Raw genomic sequence first — 17,582 nt, 5'->3', positions numbered from 1 at the left:
CCCAGCTCAGAGGACCATGTGATGCTAAGGATAGAACCTCAGAGCCTCTCTAATGCAAAGCACATGCTCAGCCCTTTAAACTCTCTGTGGCCCCTGCTTACTCAAATCCTTAACACAAATCTTAACACAGAGTAAAACACAATGAAGAAATAGTTTTAGGTTATCTGTCCAGTTTTGATCTTTTGTTTTGCTTTGGGCCACACGCTCATATACTCACAGCTCTGTATTTAGGGATCACAACTGGAGGGTCTCAAAGTACCATATAGAATAACAGAATTTGAATTCAGGGTAGCTGCATGCAAGAATAGCATCTTATAGTGATATTATTTCTCTGGTCCCAAGTCCTTTTGGTTTTGGCTTGCCTTTTATTTTGTTTGTTTATGTGTGTATGTGTGTGTGTGTGTGTGTGTGTGTGTGTGTGTGTGTGTGTGTGCAAAACTGGCATTGTTTTTTTGGGTGTGTGTGTGCACACAAAACTGGCATTGTTCAGGAGTCACTCCCAGAGGTACTAAGGGACCATGTGGTGCCAGGGATAAAACCCAAGGATCCTGCATACAAATCAAGTGCTCCAGTCCATTGAGCAATCCCTCCAATCCTTTAAATCTCATTATTTAAGTGGATACTGTAATAACCCTAAAGATACTACCAGATCAAGACCATTTTCAAAAACTAATAAGTATGTGGTTTGTATTGCTGCACCAGGAAGTGATTAATCACACAAACCTACATGATTCGTCATTTCTGATAAAAATGCTGGGGGGCCAGAGCGATAGCACAGCAGTAGGGCATTTGTTTTGCAAGTGGCCAACCCAGGACCAACTGTGGTTTGAATCCCAGCATCCCATATGGTCCCCTGAGCTTGCCAGGAGTGTTTTCTGAGCACAGAGCCAGAGTAACCCCTAAGCATTGCTGGGTGTGGCCCCAAAACAATCAATTAATAAAATAAACTAAAAAAAAGATAAAATGCTGCACTCGCTTTAGCAACACATCTACTAAAATTGGAACGATACAGAGAAGATCACCATGGTCCCTGTGTAAGGATGACATGCAAATTCATGAAGCATTCCATATTTTTTGACATGTCCCTTGGATACCCCCGTTATAGCAGTTGAACATGGACGTATCCGTCTTGCCAGGTATAAAAGAGAAAACTTGGAACTTTGAGGGTGGCCAGTATAGTGATCAGAGCAGTGCTTGCTGGTCCACAGGGGGCCAAAGATGAAGCATTGGTGAGATGCTTTATATCTATTCCTCTCTCTGTCTTTTTTTTTTTTTTTTTGGTTTTTGGACCACACCCGGCGGTGCTCAGGGGTTACTCCTGGCTGTCTGCTCAAATAGCTCCTGGCAGGCACGGGGGACCATATGGGACACCGGGATTTGAATCAACCACCTTAGGTCCTGGATCGGCTGCTTGCAAGGCAAACACCGCTGTGCTATCTCTCCGGGCCCTCTCTCTGTCTTTTTAATCTACGTCTCTCTCTGTCTTTCTCTCCCACTCTGAAAACCCCTGGCAGCAGTAGCAGGCCTTAGACTCGAGGAGGGAAAAAAAAGGATACTTGGTTAAAAATGAAAAAGGTGATGGGACCAGAGCAATAGCACAGCGGTAAAGCATTTGCTTTGCACTCGACTAACACAGGACAGACCCCAGTTCAAATCCCAGTATCCCATATGGTCCCCCGAGCCTGCTAGGAGCGACTTCTAAATGTAGAGCCAGGAGCCGCCGAGTGTGACCCAAAAACAAAAAACAAACAGAAAAAGGTGAAATGTTTTAATCTACTCATTTTATTTATTTTCTATTTGGAGATCAGTTAATGGATACAACAGTGTGCTTTTATTATTTTTTTATGTTGAGGAGGCACACCAGATTGTGCTCAGGGCTTACTTCTGCCTCTACTCTCAGGGACCACATAAGGTATGGGGGATGCAACCAAGTTGACCGTGTACAAGGCAAGCACTCTGCTCATTGTACTTTTTCTCAAGACCCAACAGAATACTTTTCTATTCTGCCAACCTATATAATTATATACTGTGAGACCCATTCCTGGCAGTATTCAGGGATCACTCCTGATGGTGGTCAAGGGAACATGCAGTATCAGGCAAAGCTTCAGGGTTCCTGCATGTAAAGCCTTTTAACTATCTACCCAGTCCTTAGCTATATACTTAATATTTTGGAGGTGCTTGAAAAATAGTTCAATAAGTAGGATGCTTGCCTTGCACATGGCTTATTCAGATTGGATACTTATTACTCCTTATGATACCCAGTCCTGCCAGGAGTGATCCCTATATGCAGAGCCAAGAATAAGCTCTGAGCACAGACAAATGTGGCCCCCAAACAAAAGAGAACATCCTCTAAATAAGTTTTTTTGATTTTTTTGGGGGGAGGTTAGTTTTTGAGTCACACCCGGCAGTGCTCAGGGGTTACTCCTGGCTCTAAACTCAGAAATCGCTCCTGGCAGGCTGGGGGGAGCATATGGGGTGCCGGGATTCGAACCACCATCCTTCTGCATGCAAGGCAAATGCTCTACCTTCATGCAATCTCTCCAGCTCCTCTAAATAACTATTTTATGTTTTAGTTTTCCTTATTTTTGTCTTTTTGCCAATTTTATTCCTAGCTCTGCACTCAGGAATTACTGCTGGGAGGCTCAGGGTACTATATGGGATGCTGGGGATTGAACCAGGGTTGGCCTTGTGCAAGGCAAACACCCTACCCACTATACTATTGCTCCAACACCTTTTCTTTTTCTTTTTCATTTTATAAGTTACAATACCTCTATCATTACTTATATTTTATACAAATCAGGTTATTCTGGTTTTTTGTTTTGTTTTAGATCCCCACACATCCAGAGATGTTCAGGAATTACTCCTGGTAGACTTGGTTGACCATATGAAATGCCAGGGACTGAATATGGGTTTGCTGCATAGAAGGCAAATGCTCTATCTGCTGTACTCCAACTTCAACCCATTTTGATTTGGGGTCAAATCTAGTAGCACTCAGGAATCATTCCTGGCAGGGCTTGAGGATCATATGTGGTGCCAGGGATTGAAACCAGGTCAGCCACATGCAAGGCAAGTACCCTGTCCTGTACTATCATACTGGCCATGAGAATTTTTTTGTTTGTATTTGTTTCTTGGTTTTTTTGGGCCACACCCCAGTGGGGCTCAGGGGTTATTCCTGGCTATGTGCTCAAAATCACTCCTAGCTTGGGGGACCAAAACATGATCCATCCTAGGTCAACTGCATGCAAGGCAAATCACTGCACTATCGCTCTGGCCCTAGCCCTGAGAATTCTTTTTTACCACTTTATATAACTAAAAATATTTCATCCTTTACTCTACAAATGAGAAACTTTATTCCCCCCATAGTCTGTCTCAGTTGAGCTCTAAAACCCTGTCAAGTGACTGTTGCCCTTGAAGCTGAAGCTGATTAAACAGAAGCATTCAATGTAACACAGGTGTTGATTTAAACCGATAAAAAGCAGGAAATTCAGAGCTGAAGGTAAAACCTGCTTCTGATGCAGCCCATTGTTCATAGCATACTAAGGCCCTCATCACGTTAGGTGGCCTCATATCTCATCTGGACCAAATACCAAAGCTGAATGCATCTATTTAAGACAGACATCGCCTCATCCTTGAATTTCCAGATTCAAATCAGTATCCTTATTTATTTTCTAAATGGGCAGCTTTTAAAAGGGTAACTGAATAAATGTAGGTTTCATATGGAGGAAGAGGTTGGGAGACTAGTATATTCTTAATTGTGTAGAAGAGATCCTTTAAAGGTTAAATTTTAGCAACTCTATTCAGCCTAAATATTAACATTGTCCTATGAAAGAAACTAGAGAAGTGGAGGAGGGCAGAGCGATAGTACAGTGGGTAGGACACTTAGCTTGCACATGGCTGGCCCAGGTTCAATCCCCAGCACCCTGTATGATCCCCTGAGCACTGCCAGGTATGATTCCTTAGTGGAGAATCAGGAGAAACCCCTGTGCATTACCAGATTTAACCCAAAAACTGAAAGAAGAATAAAAGAAAAAATCTGAGGGTGTGTTTATAGTTCCTAAAACTCTTGTTAAACAGTTGTAGCATCAAAATTCTTGTCAAAGTTTTTAAGTTAACATTAGATTATTAGTGTGAACACTAATTTTGCTCTTAATAATTTTGGGGTATAATACCTAGCAGAGTGTTCAGGGGTTATGCCTGGATATATTAGTTACTTCAGATTTTAGGGTCTGAAGTGATAGTGTATTGCCTTGCATATGGTCAATGCTGGTTCAATTCCTAAGCACTATATATAGTTCACAGATCACAGAGCCAGGTGTAAGCCCTGAGCATGACCATGTTGTCACACAACCTCCCTGACAAAAAAAAACAAACTCCAAAACACAACAACTTTGGGACTGGAGAGTTAGTAGAGCAAGTGAAGCACTTGCCTTAAATTTGGTCAACCTGGGTTCAATCTCCAGCACACCCAACATCAGAAGTAATCCCTGAGTATAAAACCAGGAATAAGAAGTCAGGTGTGGCCCCAAAATAAAACAAAAATCTTCATATTTCAGACAACATCGCATTCTCAAATAATAATAATAAAAACCTAAGAAGTCCCTGTTGCAGAAAAAAAAATACATCTGAGCAAGGATAACTGGAGTACTGAGGAATCATTATATTTGGGTCACACCAGATAGTGCTCTGGGCTCACTCCTAGCACTGTGCTCACAGACCACTCCTTGTGGTGGTGGAACTATATGGGGTTGTGGGGATCAGAACAGTCACAGGAGAGACAAATGCTCTATTGCTATACTAGCTTGTTTCACAGGTTTAATCTATTTCATGCTATCCATTTGAAAGCAGCCTTTTTTGGGGAGGCAGGCACACCACAACACTCAGGGGATACTCCTAGCTCTGCACTCAGGAATCATTATTGGCAGGCTTGGGGGACCACATAGGATGCCAGGAATCAAACCCAAGTCAACTATGTGCAAGGCAAGATCTCTGTCCACTGTGCTATGGCACAGGCCCCCAGGAAGTGCCATTTTTAAAGATGATTTACCTTTAAATTAGTTCAATAGTACATTGCTATAATTATCCATACCCTGTCCATTCTAGATGTGCCTTTTTAAATTTGTTTGAGGGCCATACCCAGAGGTGCTCATGGCCTAATCCTAGCCCTGTGCTCAGAAATTACTCCTGACAGGCTTAGGGGACCATGAGGGATGCTGGGGATCCAACCTGGATTTGCTGCATACAAGGCAAATGCACTACCCGCTGCATTATTGCTCTGGCCCCTTCAGATGTGTTTTACTGCCTAATAATAATAGATGACACAAAACCTTTAAAATAAAATTTACCTTTAAGATGTTTGGCCTCATTTATAAAAGTAACTATTCTTTCAGATTTTACAAGATGAAAGTTATTCTGAATCTGGGTCCTTTTTCCATTTTTTTTGGGGGGGTCACACCTAGCAGCACTCAACTCAGGGGTTACTCTTGACTCTATGATCAGAAATCAGGCTGGAGAGATAGCATGGAGGTAAGGCATTTGCCTTTCATGCAGAAGGACGGTGGTTGAAATCCCGGCATCTCATATGGTCCCCTGTGCCTGCCAGGGGTGATTTCTGAGCATAGAGCTAGGAGTAACCCCTGAGTGCTGTCAGGTGTGACCCAAAAACCAAAAGAAAAAAAAAAGAAAGAAATCGCTTCTGGCAGTCAGGGGACCATATGGGATGCCAAGATTCAAACCACCGACCTTTTGCATGCAAGGCAAACGCTTCACCTCCATGCTATCTATCCAGCCCCTCCCCCTTTTTTGGGGGGGGCAAGCCCATTGACGCTCAGAGTTTACTCCTGGTTATGTGCCCAGAAATTGCTCCGGCTTGGAGGACCATATGGGATGCTGGGGGATTGAATCGCGGTCCATCCTCAGTTAGTGCGTGCAAGGCAAACACCTTACCACTTGGGCCACCGCTCCAGCCTCCTAATTTTCATTTCTTTTTTTTTTTTGTTTTTGGTTTTTGGGCCACACCCGGCAGTGCTCAGGGCTTACTCCTGGCTGTCTGCTCAGAAATAGCTCCTGGCAGGCACGGGGGACCATATGGGACACCGGGATTCGAACCAACCACCTTTGGTTCTGGATCGGCTGCTTGCAAGGCAAACGCCGCTGTGCTATCTCTCCGGGCCCTAATTTTCATTTCTTAAAAATGTTTTTGAGGACCCGGAGAGATAGCACAGCAGCGTTTGCTTTGCAAGCAGCCGATCCAGAACCAAAGGTGGTTGGTTCGAATCCCGGTGCCCCATATGGTCCCCCGTGCCTGCCAGGAGCTATTTCTGAGCAGACAGCCAGGAGTAACGCCTGAGCATCGCCGGGTGTGGCCCAAAAACCAAAAAAAAAAAAAAAAAAAAAAAAGTTTTAAAAAGAAAAAAAATCATGAATAGGTAACAGTATAATGTCACTATGTGAAGATTTGTAATGTTATGCAACATAGCACCAGAAAACAATCCAAAAGTGAAATTATAAACTAAAGTAGTTTGGGACTGGAGTTATAGCACAGCACATAAGCCATTTGCCTTGCATGTGGCCTGGGTTCAGGAGTGGCCCTGAACACTACTTGGTAAGCTCCCCTAAAACATAAAGATATAATGCTCCCAAAGAACTAAGAATCTAAAAAATACTTTCAAATAAGATTTGGAGGGGCCAGAGAGATAGCATGGAGGTAAGGTGTTTGCCTTTCATGCAGAAGGTCATTGGTTTGAATCCCGGCATCCTATATGGTCCCCCGAGCCTGCCAGGAGCGATTTCTGAGCGTAGAACCAGGAGTAACCCCTGAGCGCTGCCGGGTGTGACCCCCCCAAAAAAAAAATAATAAGATTTGGAGCCCAGAAGAATGTACTGAGGTTAGGTGTATGCCTGTGTGTGATCTCTGGCACCACATGCTTCCCAGCATCATCAGGTATAGTCCTGGAGGCACCCAAGCATTGCTGGGTTGACCCTGGGGGTCCCTAGCACCTCACGAATTGAGCAACACTAGAACAACCCCTTAGTAACCCCCAAACACTGCTCGATGTGTCCCTAAACCATGGGTAAATTTATGAAATGTGAATTTTATCTACTAAGCTGCTTAAACAAATGATACTAAGGAAAGATGGAAAAAATGAAGACTTCATTTTGCATCTACATTTACACCAAAACAGAAATAACTACATAAACATGAACTGCATCCCTAGGGCTCTCTCAAGCTAGAGATATACTGGAAATCCACATAAGATCCTTCTTTTCCAAACAAGGAAGCTCTGTAATAAAACCTAGTTACTGCCAAGGAATCAGTAGAAGCAGTCGCAAAATCACATGGAAAAACAAACAAGAGGGAAAGAGATGGGAGCAGAGGTAAACTGGAAAAAAAAAAAAAAAGTCCCTTGACTTTCTTTCACAGAACCAGTTTTGTTGTTGTTGTTGTTGTTGTTGTTTTTGGTTTTTGGGTCATACCCAACAGTACTCTGGGGTCACTCCTGGCTCAACGCTCAGAAATCGCTGCTGGCAAGCTCGGGGGACCATATGGGATGCTGGTATTCAAACCATCATCCTTCTGCATACAAGGCAAATGCCCTACCTACATGCTATCTCTCTGGCCCCCTTTTTCGAATTATTATTTTAATATATTTAAACACCGTGATTACAAACATGATTGTTAGTTGGGTTTCAGTCATAAAGAGAACACCCCCCCTTCACCAGTGCAACCTTCCCATCACCAATGCCCCATCTACTCCCTTCCCCACCCCATCCTCACCTGTATTCGTGACAGGCCTTCTACATACCTCACTCACTGACATTGTTATGATAGTTCTCAGCATAGTTATTTTTCTAACTACACTCACCACTCTTTGTGGTGAGCTTCATATCTTGAGCTGATCCTTCTGGCCCTCATCTCTATGGTCTCTGGGCATTATTACAATAATGTCTTTTATTTTTCTTAAGCCCCATAGATGAATGAGACTATTCAGAACCAGTTTTTTAATGTATAAAAGAGAAAATATATTGAAGAAATACCAAAAGCAAAGCGCATAGCTTAAAAGTCTGAAACACATGCTTTGAATATAAGAAACCTATAGTAGGGGCCGGGCGGTGGCGCTGGAGGTAAGGTGCCTGCCTTACCTGCGCTAGCCTAGGAGACGGACCGCGGTTCGATCCCCCGGCGTCCCATATGGTCCCCCAAGCCAGGAGCGACTTCTGAGCGCATAGCCAGGAGTAACCCCTGAGCGTTACCGGGTGTGGCCCAAAAACCAAAAAAAAAAAAAAAAGAAACCTATAGTAGGTTCAATTCCCAGCACTTTATTTTTATTCCTTCAAGTAGTAGAAGGTAATGTGTGTATGTGTGTGTCACCTTCATCACACTGTCCCAGCACTGTACTAGAAATGTCTTGGAAGCATTGCTGGGTATGGCTAAAAACAGAAAAGCAAAACTAAAAATCTTGAACATAGACTGGAGAGGGGCATTAAGGTACATTCAGCAATGTTCGGGGTTTAGTTACTCCTGGTAGGCTTAAGGGATCATCTGGGATGCTGGGGATCAAATGAAGGTCAGCCACATGCAAGGCAAGTTCGCTACTAGCTGTGCTATTGCTTCGGCACAAATCTGGATTTTTTTTAATCTGAAAAGTAATTTCCTTTAATTAGGATCTCAAAATGGAACAAATGCTATATTATTCTATATAAATAACTGGTTTAAGCCACCACCTAGGGTCCAGCTAGAATATGAGATAAGGTACTTGCCTTGCACATACATGGTCAACCCTGGTTTGATTCTGGCACCGCATACTAGCACTGTAAGGAGTGATCCCTGAGCACAGAATTAGACGTAGTTCCTGAACAATGCTGGGTATAGCCCAAACAAGTAAAAATAAGATAAACCACCATCTAACAGGCAGAATTCACAACACTAAGTTGGTTGTGTTATATATGCTCTCTTGTTAAGGAATCTCTTCATTTTGTCAGAATTTAGGTAGAAATGGTAGCCTTTTACTCTGAAAAAGGTCAAAAGTCAAGTTTTTGTTTGTGTTTGGCCACACTCAGCAATACTCAGGGGTTATTCCTGGATCTCACTCAGAAATCACTCCTGGCAGACTCAAAGGATTATATGGGATGCAGGGATTGAACCCAGGTCAGCTGAACAAAAGGCAAATGCACTACCCGCTGTGCTATCACTCCAGTGGCCCATAACTGTTGTTTTAGATACTACTTCATCCCCTCAAATAACCATTAAACTGTTTTTTTAATTTTTGGCTTTGGGGCCATACTGGCAAAATCAGAACTTACTCCTGGCAATACTTGGGGGGGGGTAGTGGAAGAAAATCATAGTCAGTGCCTGGGATTGAATTCCGGTTGGTTATATAAAACACAAAAGCGCTACCCACTATACATCTCTTCAACCTTCAATCCCCAATGACCATTTAAAAGAAACCACTGAGGCCAGATAATACTGTATAGCAGGAAGGACATTTGTCTTGCAAGGAGTTGACCTAGGTTCAATCAATGGCACCCCATATGTTTTTTTTTTTTTTTTTTTTTTTTTGCTTTTGGGTCACACCCGCAGCGTTCAGGGGTTACTCCTGACTCTATGCTCAGAAGTCACTCCTGGCAGGCTCGGGGGACCATATGGGATGCCGGGATTCAAACCAATGACCTTCTGCATGCAAGACAAATGCCTTACCTTCATGCTATCTCTCCGGCCCCCCCATATGGTCTTTTTTTTTTTTTTTGGGCCACACCCGGTAACGCTCAGGGGTTACTCCTGGCTATGCGCTCAGAAGTCGCTCCTGGCTTGGGGGACCATATGGGACACCGGGGGATCGAACCGCGGTCCGTCCAAGTCTAGCGCAGGCAAGGCAGGCACCTTACCTTTAGCGCCACCGCCCGACCCCCCATATGGTCTTTCAAGCTCCATCAGAAGTCATCACTGAGCACTGAGCTAAGAGTAAGCTCTGAACACTGATGACTGTGAATCCAAAACCAAAAACAGTTAAAAGTAAAAGTAAACACTATATAGGGGGTAGAGTGATGGCATAGTGGCTTTTGCCTTGCATGTGCCGACTCAGGTTCAATCCCAGGCATCCCATATGGCCCCCCCAAGGCTGCCAGGAGTGATTTCTGAACGCAGAGCCAGGAGTAATCCCTGGGTGCTTCTAGGTGTAGCCCAAAAACAAACAAAAAACGATAAACACTATGTAATCATACACATACAGAGAAAAAATGTGCCACTGACAAGAATTTATTTTTTCACTGTGTAAAACTAATAGGACTCAGGGTGATCTGTTTATATTCAACCAAAATCTATACTACTTTTCTACCTATTCAAAAACACATCAAAAAAGATTCTGATCAAAAGAAATAGAAAAATATCAGAAAAAATAAAGCTATTCAAAATAATTTCACTTGCATTTTAGAATACAAAAGTTATCATTCTACACTGATACCACAGAACAAGCTACTCTTTGTAGGTTCCTGTTTGCACATCACACTGCCATTTACACTTAGAGAAAACTACACGAAGCTTTCTTCTGGCAGTAGAGAGGGGCTCGTGGCACTAACTTTGCCCAAGGGACCCAAGGCTCTGGTTTAGAGGACCATACACTAACGGCAGGTGCATTTTGTGGCTATCATATCTTCATATTCTTTATAAGCAATTGAGCCATCAGGCTCAATAGTCAAAACACTCAAGGGACTGTATTTGGCTGGCACACATGATGGTTTGGGCACTGAAGAGTCAAGCCTCTCATAGATGATGTTCTGAACTATGGTGTGAACTGGAGAACCATACCGGTGTCTGACTGCCCTTGGACAATCCCCTTTACAGTATCGTGGGTTGTACCTATGAGGGGCCACTATCCAGTTGTCCCATTTCAGCTGACTAAAGCTAAGTCTAAAGTCATGAAGCTCACACTCATTCTGGGGGAAAAAGAACTGCTTGAAATATTCACTTAGGTTCAAGGAAGTTGGAACCAGAGGCTTCTTCAACTCCAAGCTGCCACTTTGTTGATCCCTTCGGGGACGAGAAGACCTTGAACCCACAGTGGGCTCCACAGGGGCATAATCAGGCACACCTCTCTTATGGTGGGGACACTGGGCAGGTATCTTCTGAGAGTGGACAGAATACCATCTGTGATAAGCCTGGGTGCTTGTGTCGTTCAGATACAAAAGTAGTGAGGGTCGCACCAGAAGAGTCAAGTTCAATGCAGCATCCTGAGCTGAAGGCTGCTGTAACTGGTCTTTCATGCAAGTCAAGTTCATGGCCATGAGAATGCTTCTCTTGTTGGAGGCCACGAAGGGTAGAAGGAGTCTAGTCACATCCATCTCAAACCATTTGTGCTTCTTCCGAAATTCAAGCTGGGAGTTGAAGGTAACCTTCGGGAAAGACTTGTTAAAAAATTCTGGCTCTTTTATCAGTAAGTTGCACACACATTTAGCAGTAGAGGGAAAAGATTGTGAGTTGTTGAAAGTGTACAGCAAGACCGACTTGAGTAAGTGTTCGACGGCACTCACACGATCCAGGTTAAACAGCAGGTCCACTGATGAAAGGCTTCCTGAGAAGAAAAATAGCCCAGCAGCAGAACTTCAGTCCAAACCCACCAATAGGGGACATCAAAGAATTAGAACTTCATAACATGCTGTCTCCCCTTCTCTTTTCTTGTTTGTTTTTGTGCCACACCTGGCAGTGCTCAGGGGTTACTCCTGCTCTGCACTCAGGAGTCACTCCTGGCAGGGCACAGGGACCATATGGGATGCTTGGGATAGAACCTGGGTCAGCTCTATGCAAGACAAGCACCCTACCTGATGTGCTATTATTGCTCCAGTTCCTCCCTGTTTCTTTTCTAACTTCCTCAAGCTTCAAAAAAGAAGGGAGAATAGGGGCCAGGGCAATAGTTCTAAGAGCTGAACACATGCTTTGCATGCAGAAGCACCATACAGTCCCTTGAATACCTTCAGTCATAACCACCCTTCCCCCCAAAAAAATTGGGACCAAAGAGACAGTACAGCAGATAAAATGTTTGCCTTGTATCAATTGATGAAGGTTCAATCTCCAGCATCCCATATGGTCCCCAGAAAACCCCCAGGAGTTATTCCTAAATGCAGAATGAGTAACCCCTCCTAAACATTACCAGATGTGGCCTCAAAACCAAAATATAAAACAAAATGAGGGAAGAGTGGTAATTTCCCACAACAAAAATAAAAGTAATTGGTGCCATAAGTACCTGTCAAAGACTACTACTGTATTTTTTGTTTGTTTTGGGGTTGCTCAGGGGTTACTCCTGGTTCTGTGCTCAGAAATCACTCCTAGTAGGCTTGTGGGGACCAACTGGGATGATGGGAAACAAGCCACCATCTGTCTTGGGTTGGCCACGTGCAAGGCAAACACCCTACTGCTGTGCTATCTCTCCAAACCCTACAACTGTTTTGTTTGTTTGTTTGGTTGGTTGGTTTTTGGGCCACACCCGGCAATGCTCAGGGGTTACTCCTGGCTGTCTGCTCAGAAATAGCTCCTGGCAGGCATGGGGGACCATATGGGACACCGGGATTCAAACCAACCACCTTTGGTCCTGGATTGGCTGCTAGCAAGGCAAACACTGCTGTGCTATCTCTCTGGGCCCACAACTGTATTTTTAATCACCAGAAACTGAGATTGGCCATGATGGTAAGTCAAAGGAACAGGGAATCACTGAATTATCAAGCAGTGAATTTCAAATGAGAAAATGTCCTACAGTCCTAGAAAAGTTATTCCCACTTAATAGAGTAGCTTTCTACAGTCAGTCAGCAAGTGTACAGTGAACTATTTATTTACTTGAGGTTTTTTGGGAGGTTGGGCTACACACGGTGGTGCTCAGGGGTTACTCCTGGCTCTGCTCAGAAATTGCTCCTGGCAGGCACCACTAGAAAATGTCACTTAGTGGGACCATATTTGATGCCAGGATTTGAACCACTGTTGGTCCTGGGTCGGCCACTTGCAAGGCAAAGCCTTGTGCTATTTTTTTTGGCCCCTTATTTACTTGGTTTTGGGCCACACCTGGCAGTACTCAGGGTTTACTCCTCGCTCTGCACTCAGAAATAACCCCTGGCAGGCTGGGGGCCATATAGAATGCCGGGGATCAAACCCTGGTCTGTCCCGAGTCTGCAGTATGCAAGGCAAACACCCTACTGCTGTTCTATCACTCCAGCCCCTGTGTGAACTAATTTTTTAGAATCTTATTAATTTGTTTCAATCACAGAGAAAGCTAGTTTTTTTTTTTTTTGGTTTTTGGGTCACCCTGGTGGTGCTTAGGGGTTACTCCTAGTTCTTTGCATAGAAGTTCTTTGCACTTCTGGAAAAGTTAGGGAGTGCCGGAGTTCAAACTGGGATTGGCTACTTGCAAATCAAGTACCCAACCCACTATAATATCACTCTGGCCCCACTAAGTTACATTTTCTAGAGGAAAAGGGTTTGGGATATGAGTGACAAAACAGGAGGTAGGGTACTTTCCTTGCACGTGGCCAACCTGGATCAATCCCCGACACCATATATAGTCCCTTAAGCCCCACTAGGAGTGATCCCTGAGCATGGTCAGGAGTAAAACCTGAGCACTGCCAGGTGCAACCCAGAAATAAAAGAGAAAAGTGGTGACAAAGTAATAGCACAAAAGGGAGAGCACTTGCCTTGCACATGGCTAGCCCAGGTTAAATCCCTGGCATCCCATATGTCCCTTATGCTTTGCCAGAAGTGATTACACCTGAGTTCCATTGGGTGTGGTCCCCAAACCAAAATAAATTAAATAAATAAAAGAGGAAGAGTTTTAGAGGAACCTCTTTTACAGTCCAAGTTCCCAAACATATTTGGCCTACCACCCTCTTTTAGAAAAAGAATCATTCATTACCATCCTATCCTCAAAAGTCTCTGCCCTATCCTGAAAAATATTTTCATTTTTTTGGTTTTGGGACCACACTCAGCAGAACTCAGGAATCATTCCTGGCTGGAGTTAAGGGACCATAGCATGCAAAGCAAGCACTCTACCCGCTGTACTATCTCTGTGTGCACCCCCTGCCCCAGCCCAATCTGCCTTTTTAAAGCAAACTAGCATCCTGGAAAAGGTGCTTGCCTTGCATTTGTCTGATCTGGCTTTGATCCCTGGTACCATATCCTCAGTCCCACAAGTACCAGCAGGAATGATTCCTAAGAGCAGAACTAGGAGTAAGTCCTGAGCACTGCCAGGACATAAAACATTAAAATATAAAAAACACGGGGCCGGCGAGGTGGCGCTAGAGGTAAGGTGTTTGCCTTGCAAGCACTAGCCAAGGAAGGATCTCGGTTCAATCCCCCGGCATCCCATATGGTCCCCCCAAGCCAGGGGCAATTTCTGAGCACTTAGCCAGGAGTAATCCTTGAGCATCAAATGGGTGTGGCCTGAAAAAAACAAACAAAAAATATAAAAACACAACACAACACAAAAACCCAAGTCAATAACACCTGTTTGCTATGCCCCTCTTTGGTCATTCCAACATTCCTTCAGAGCATGGATTCACCCATTTTGGGAAATACCAGAGTATCGACTATTATGAGTAACACTGGCCCAAGGAAACGATAATAAAAATTATTTGCTTGACTCATTAAGATAATATTCTAAGCCCTGATGGATAGTGGACTGTCAGTAAAGAAAACAATTGTTGAAATTAATTTGGAACACTGAGACTGACAAGAGAGGCTCTAAGATAGTACGTCAAGGTAGGTGTGGGCTTCAAATAGTCACAATTAATCCGTTGAATCAAATAATGTTTGCTTCTGTAGTTCTGGGAACACACCTGGTGAAGATCAAGGGTTATTCCTGGATCTTCCCTCAGGAATTACTCCAGGCAGTGCTTAAGGGATCATAAGAGATGCTGAGGATCAAACCTATGTTGACTGTATGTAAGGCAAGTGCCCTTCCCACTGGCTCTGGCTCCCAAAAAGGTATCATTCTTTAAGCAATGAGGTAGCAAGTAAACTTTTCTTTTTTGCCGCACCGAACCTAGAGTCCTGCACAGGCAAGGCAAGTGCTCTCTTTCTGAACTATAGCTACTTCCCTTAGGTTTTTGAAAAGCCACTGCTCCCCTTTCTCTTTCACACATAAGATACCAAGTTGCTGAGTAAAATTGTCAAGTAACATTTTCTTTCTTCCTTTCTTTTCTTTCTTTTTTTTTTTTTTTTTTTTTGGTTTTTGGGCCACACCCGTTTGATGCTCAGGGGTTACTCCTGGCTATGTGCTCAGAAATCGCCCCTGGCTTGGGGGAACCATATGGGACGCCGGGGGATCGAACCGCGGTCCTTCCTTGGCTAGCGCTTGCAAGGCAGACACCTTACCTCCAGCGCCACCTACCCGGCCCCTCTTTTCTTTCTTTTTTTGGTTTTTGGGCCACACCCAGCGGTGCTCAGGGGTTACTCCTGGCTGTCTGCTCAGAAATAGCTCCTGGCAGGCACGGGGGACCATATGGGACACCGGGATTCAAACCAACCACCTTTGGTCCTGGATCGGCTGCTTGCAAGGCAAACGCCGCTGTGCTATCTCTCCGGGCCCATCAAGTAACATTTTGTTCTGGTAAAGATCTGTTCCAAAGCCGGAAGTTAAGTGTTCATTTCACAGAAATCAAGGGGGAAAAACATCTTGTTTAACAAAGCATACCAATAGCTCCATGAATTATTTGCGGTCCATTTCAAGGTCAGCATTGGTAGAATGGAAAGAGTAAGTCAGAATACCTGGTTTTCAGGCTCGGTTCAGTGACCAAGACACTAACCTCCAGCAGCACTCTCCTTGGCCTTTAGAACTATTGTATCTTCTGGTTCTAAAATGTTACCATTTTTAGTCCCCATTTTACCTGTGGGGGGCCATTAGGAAATAATAAAACCAAGTGCTATATTTTATTGTATTTGGCTACTGAATAGCAGGTAAAATAAAATGCAGTTCAAAGAACATCCTACTATTAAAATGAAAAGGAAACTACATTTCCCCTCCACCATTAAGCACTCTGCTCTTACACACCTGTTACCTGGTCTCCAGGAGACTGTTTATGCTGGGCACAGGGGGTGAAGAGCCGGACAGTATTGTAGAGGTGACTTCTGTTGGACTTAGGGATCCCTTCCTTGGTTGCATATGCCTTATAGAGCCTCTTCATGTAGCGCAAAGCTCGGGAGTCAGGCTGCAGTCTAGAAGTCCCACCTCGGTCATCATACAGAACCTTGAAGAGAGGGGGAAGGAGGTCAGGTCTGTCTCTCCCATCTAGTGGCTGCAGCAAGGACCAAGCCACAGCCCCAGATTCCAACTCAGCACTATTTGCAATCTGTGCCTCAGCCTTAGATGCCTGAGAACCAAGACTAATAGGAAAACACAGCCAAGCCAAGCAGCAAAACCAAAGGAATCTGTCTGGAAATGCCATGGCTTGGAAAAACTAGAGAGGAACACATATCCCCAACTCCTTTACCCAAAAAGCCAGGAAGAGCCTAGCATGGTCTCTTAAATAAAATTTAGGTGTGTGAGTAGACTGCAGTTACTTTTGTAATCAGATCTCAAGGCCTATCTGATCATTTTTATTAGCTGTATATCAAACAGCTGAGAACACCTTAGTTACCCAATTTATCTTTATTAAATAGTTTTACATAATTTTTCTGCTATCTCTTTTACCGACACTTATTTTATTAGTTTTATTGTTGTTTTTAAGGCCCTAAGGGCATGAATTCTGGGCTTCATATATACAAAAGGCAAGTGCGCTACATACCAGCTACATATCAACATATCCCCACCCAAGACATTTTTGTTTGTTATGTGGTGCTAGGGATAGAACCCAAGCGTCCTATCCACTGTACTATCTCTCCAGCCTTCTCACCCTCTTTTTAAAAATAGAGGCCTGGCTAGAGAAATAGCACAGTGGTACATTTGCCTTGCACGCGGCAGACCTAGGGCAGACCTGGGTTCAATTCCCGGTATCCCATATGGTCCCCCAAGCCTGCCAGGGGCAATTTCTGAGCACAGAGCCAGGAGTAACTCCTGAGAACTTCCGGGTGTGGTCCAAAAACAAGCAAAAAAATAGAGGCCACCTTGAAGGTGTTCATTAACTTGGGGCCACTCCTGGAGAGACTCTCTAAGTAGTGAGGGATGGGATGTTTGGTGCTGAATGCCAGGATGTAATGCAGGGATTGAAGCAAATGGCATATGATAGTAACAATCCACTATTGGCACAGATTCTACCATTTAACTTATCTCCCCAGCCAATTGGGGGTCAATATAAGTTTTAAAAAGGCTAAGAAAATTGAGGAATAATTATTCTTGTTGTTGTTGTTATTTGGTTTTTGGTCACACCCAGCAGCGCTCAGGTGTTACTCCTGGCTCTATGCTCAGAAATTGCTTCTGGCAGGCTCGGGGGACCATATGGGATGCTGGGATTTGAACCACCGACCTTCTGCATGCAAGGCAAATGCCTTACCTCCATGCTACCTCTCCAGCCCTACTTTTTGTTATTTTTGTTGTTGTTTTTATTTTTGGGCCACACCCGGTGGTGCTCAGGGGTTACTCCTGGCTATCTGCTCAGAAATAGCTCCTGGCAGG

General features: G+C 44.1%; 1 protein-coding gene and 1 non-coding gene across 2 annotated transcripts; one reads left to right on the top strand and one right to left on the bottom strand.

Moving 5' to 3' along the window:
* The first annotated feature begins 968 nt into the window (after positions 1–968).
* Positions 969–1,075, top strand: LOC126029172 (U6 spliceosomal RNA). The gene has a single exon (XR_007502823.1). It is a non-coding gene; the product is annotated as a U6 spliceosomal RNA (small nuclear RNA).
* Positions 1,076–10,566: 9,491 nt separating this feature from the next.
* Positions 10,567–16,416, bottom strand: GDF9 (growth differentiation factor 9). The gene is made up of 2 exons (XM_049786759.1): positions 16,023–16,416; positions 10,567–11,564 (listed from the first exon to the last, which is right to left on the bottom strand). The coding sequence occupies exons 1-2, from the start codon at positions 16,414–16,416 to the stop codon at positions 10,615–10,617; spliced, it is 1,344 nt and encodes a 447-aa protein (XP_049642716.1). The 3' UTR covers positions 10,567–10,614.
* Between the last annotated feature and the right edge of the window lie 1,166 nt (positions 16,417–17,582).

The sequence above is a fragment of the Suncus etruscus genome, chromosome 14, assembly GCF_024139225.1.
Source record: "Suncus etruscus isolate mSunEtr1 chromosome 14, mSunEtr1.pri.cur, whole genome shotgun sequence".
NCBI lineage: Eukaryota > Metazoa > Chordata > Mammalia > Eulipotyphla > Soricidae > Suncus > Suncus etruscus.
Note: the sequence above shows the minus strand (reverse complement) of the source record. Positions and strands in the feature narration are given on the sequence as shown.

Coding starts and splice junctions, on each gene's coding strand:
- GDF9 (XM_049786759.1), bottom strand. CDS start 16,416: ATGGCATTTCCAGACAGATTCCTTTGGTTTTGCTGCTTGGCTTGGCTG. Junction 11,565..16,022: donor TCCTGGAGACCAGGTAACAG/GTGTGTAAGAGC, acceptor TTTTCTTCTCAG/GAAGCCTTTCATCAGTGGAC.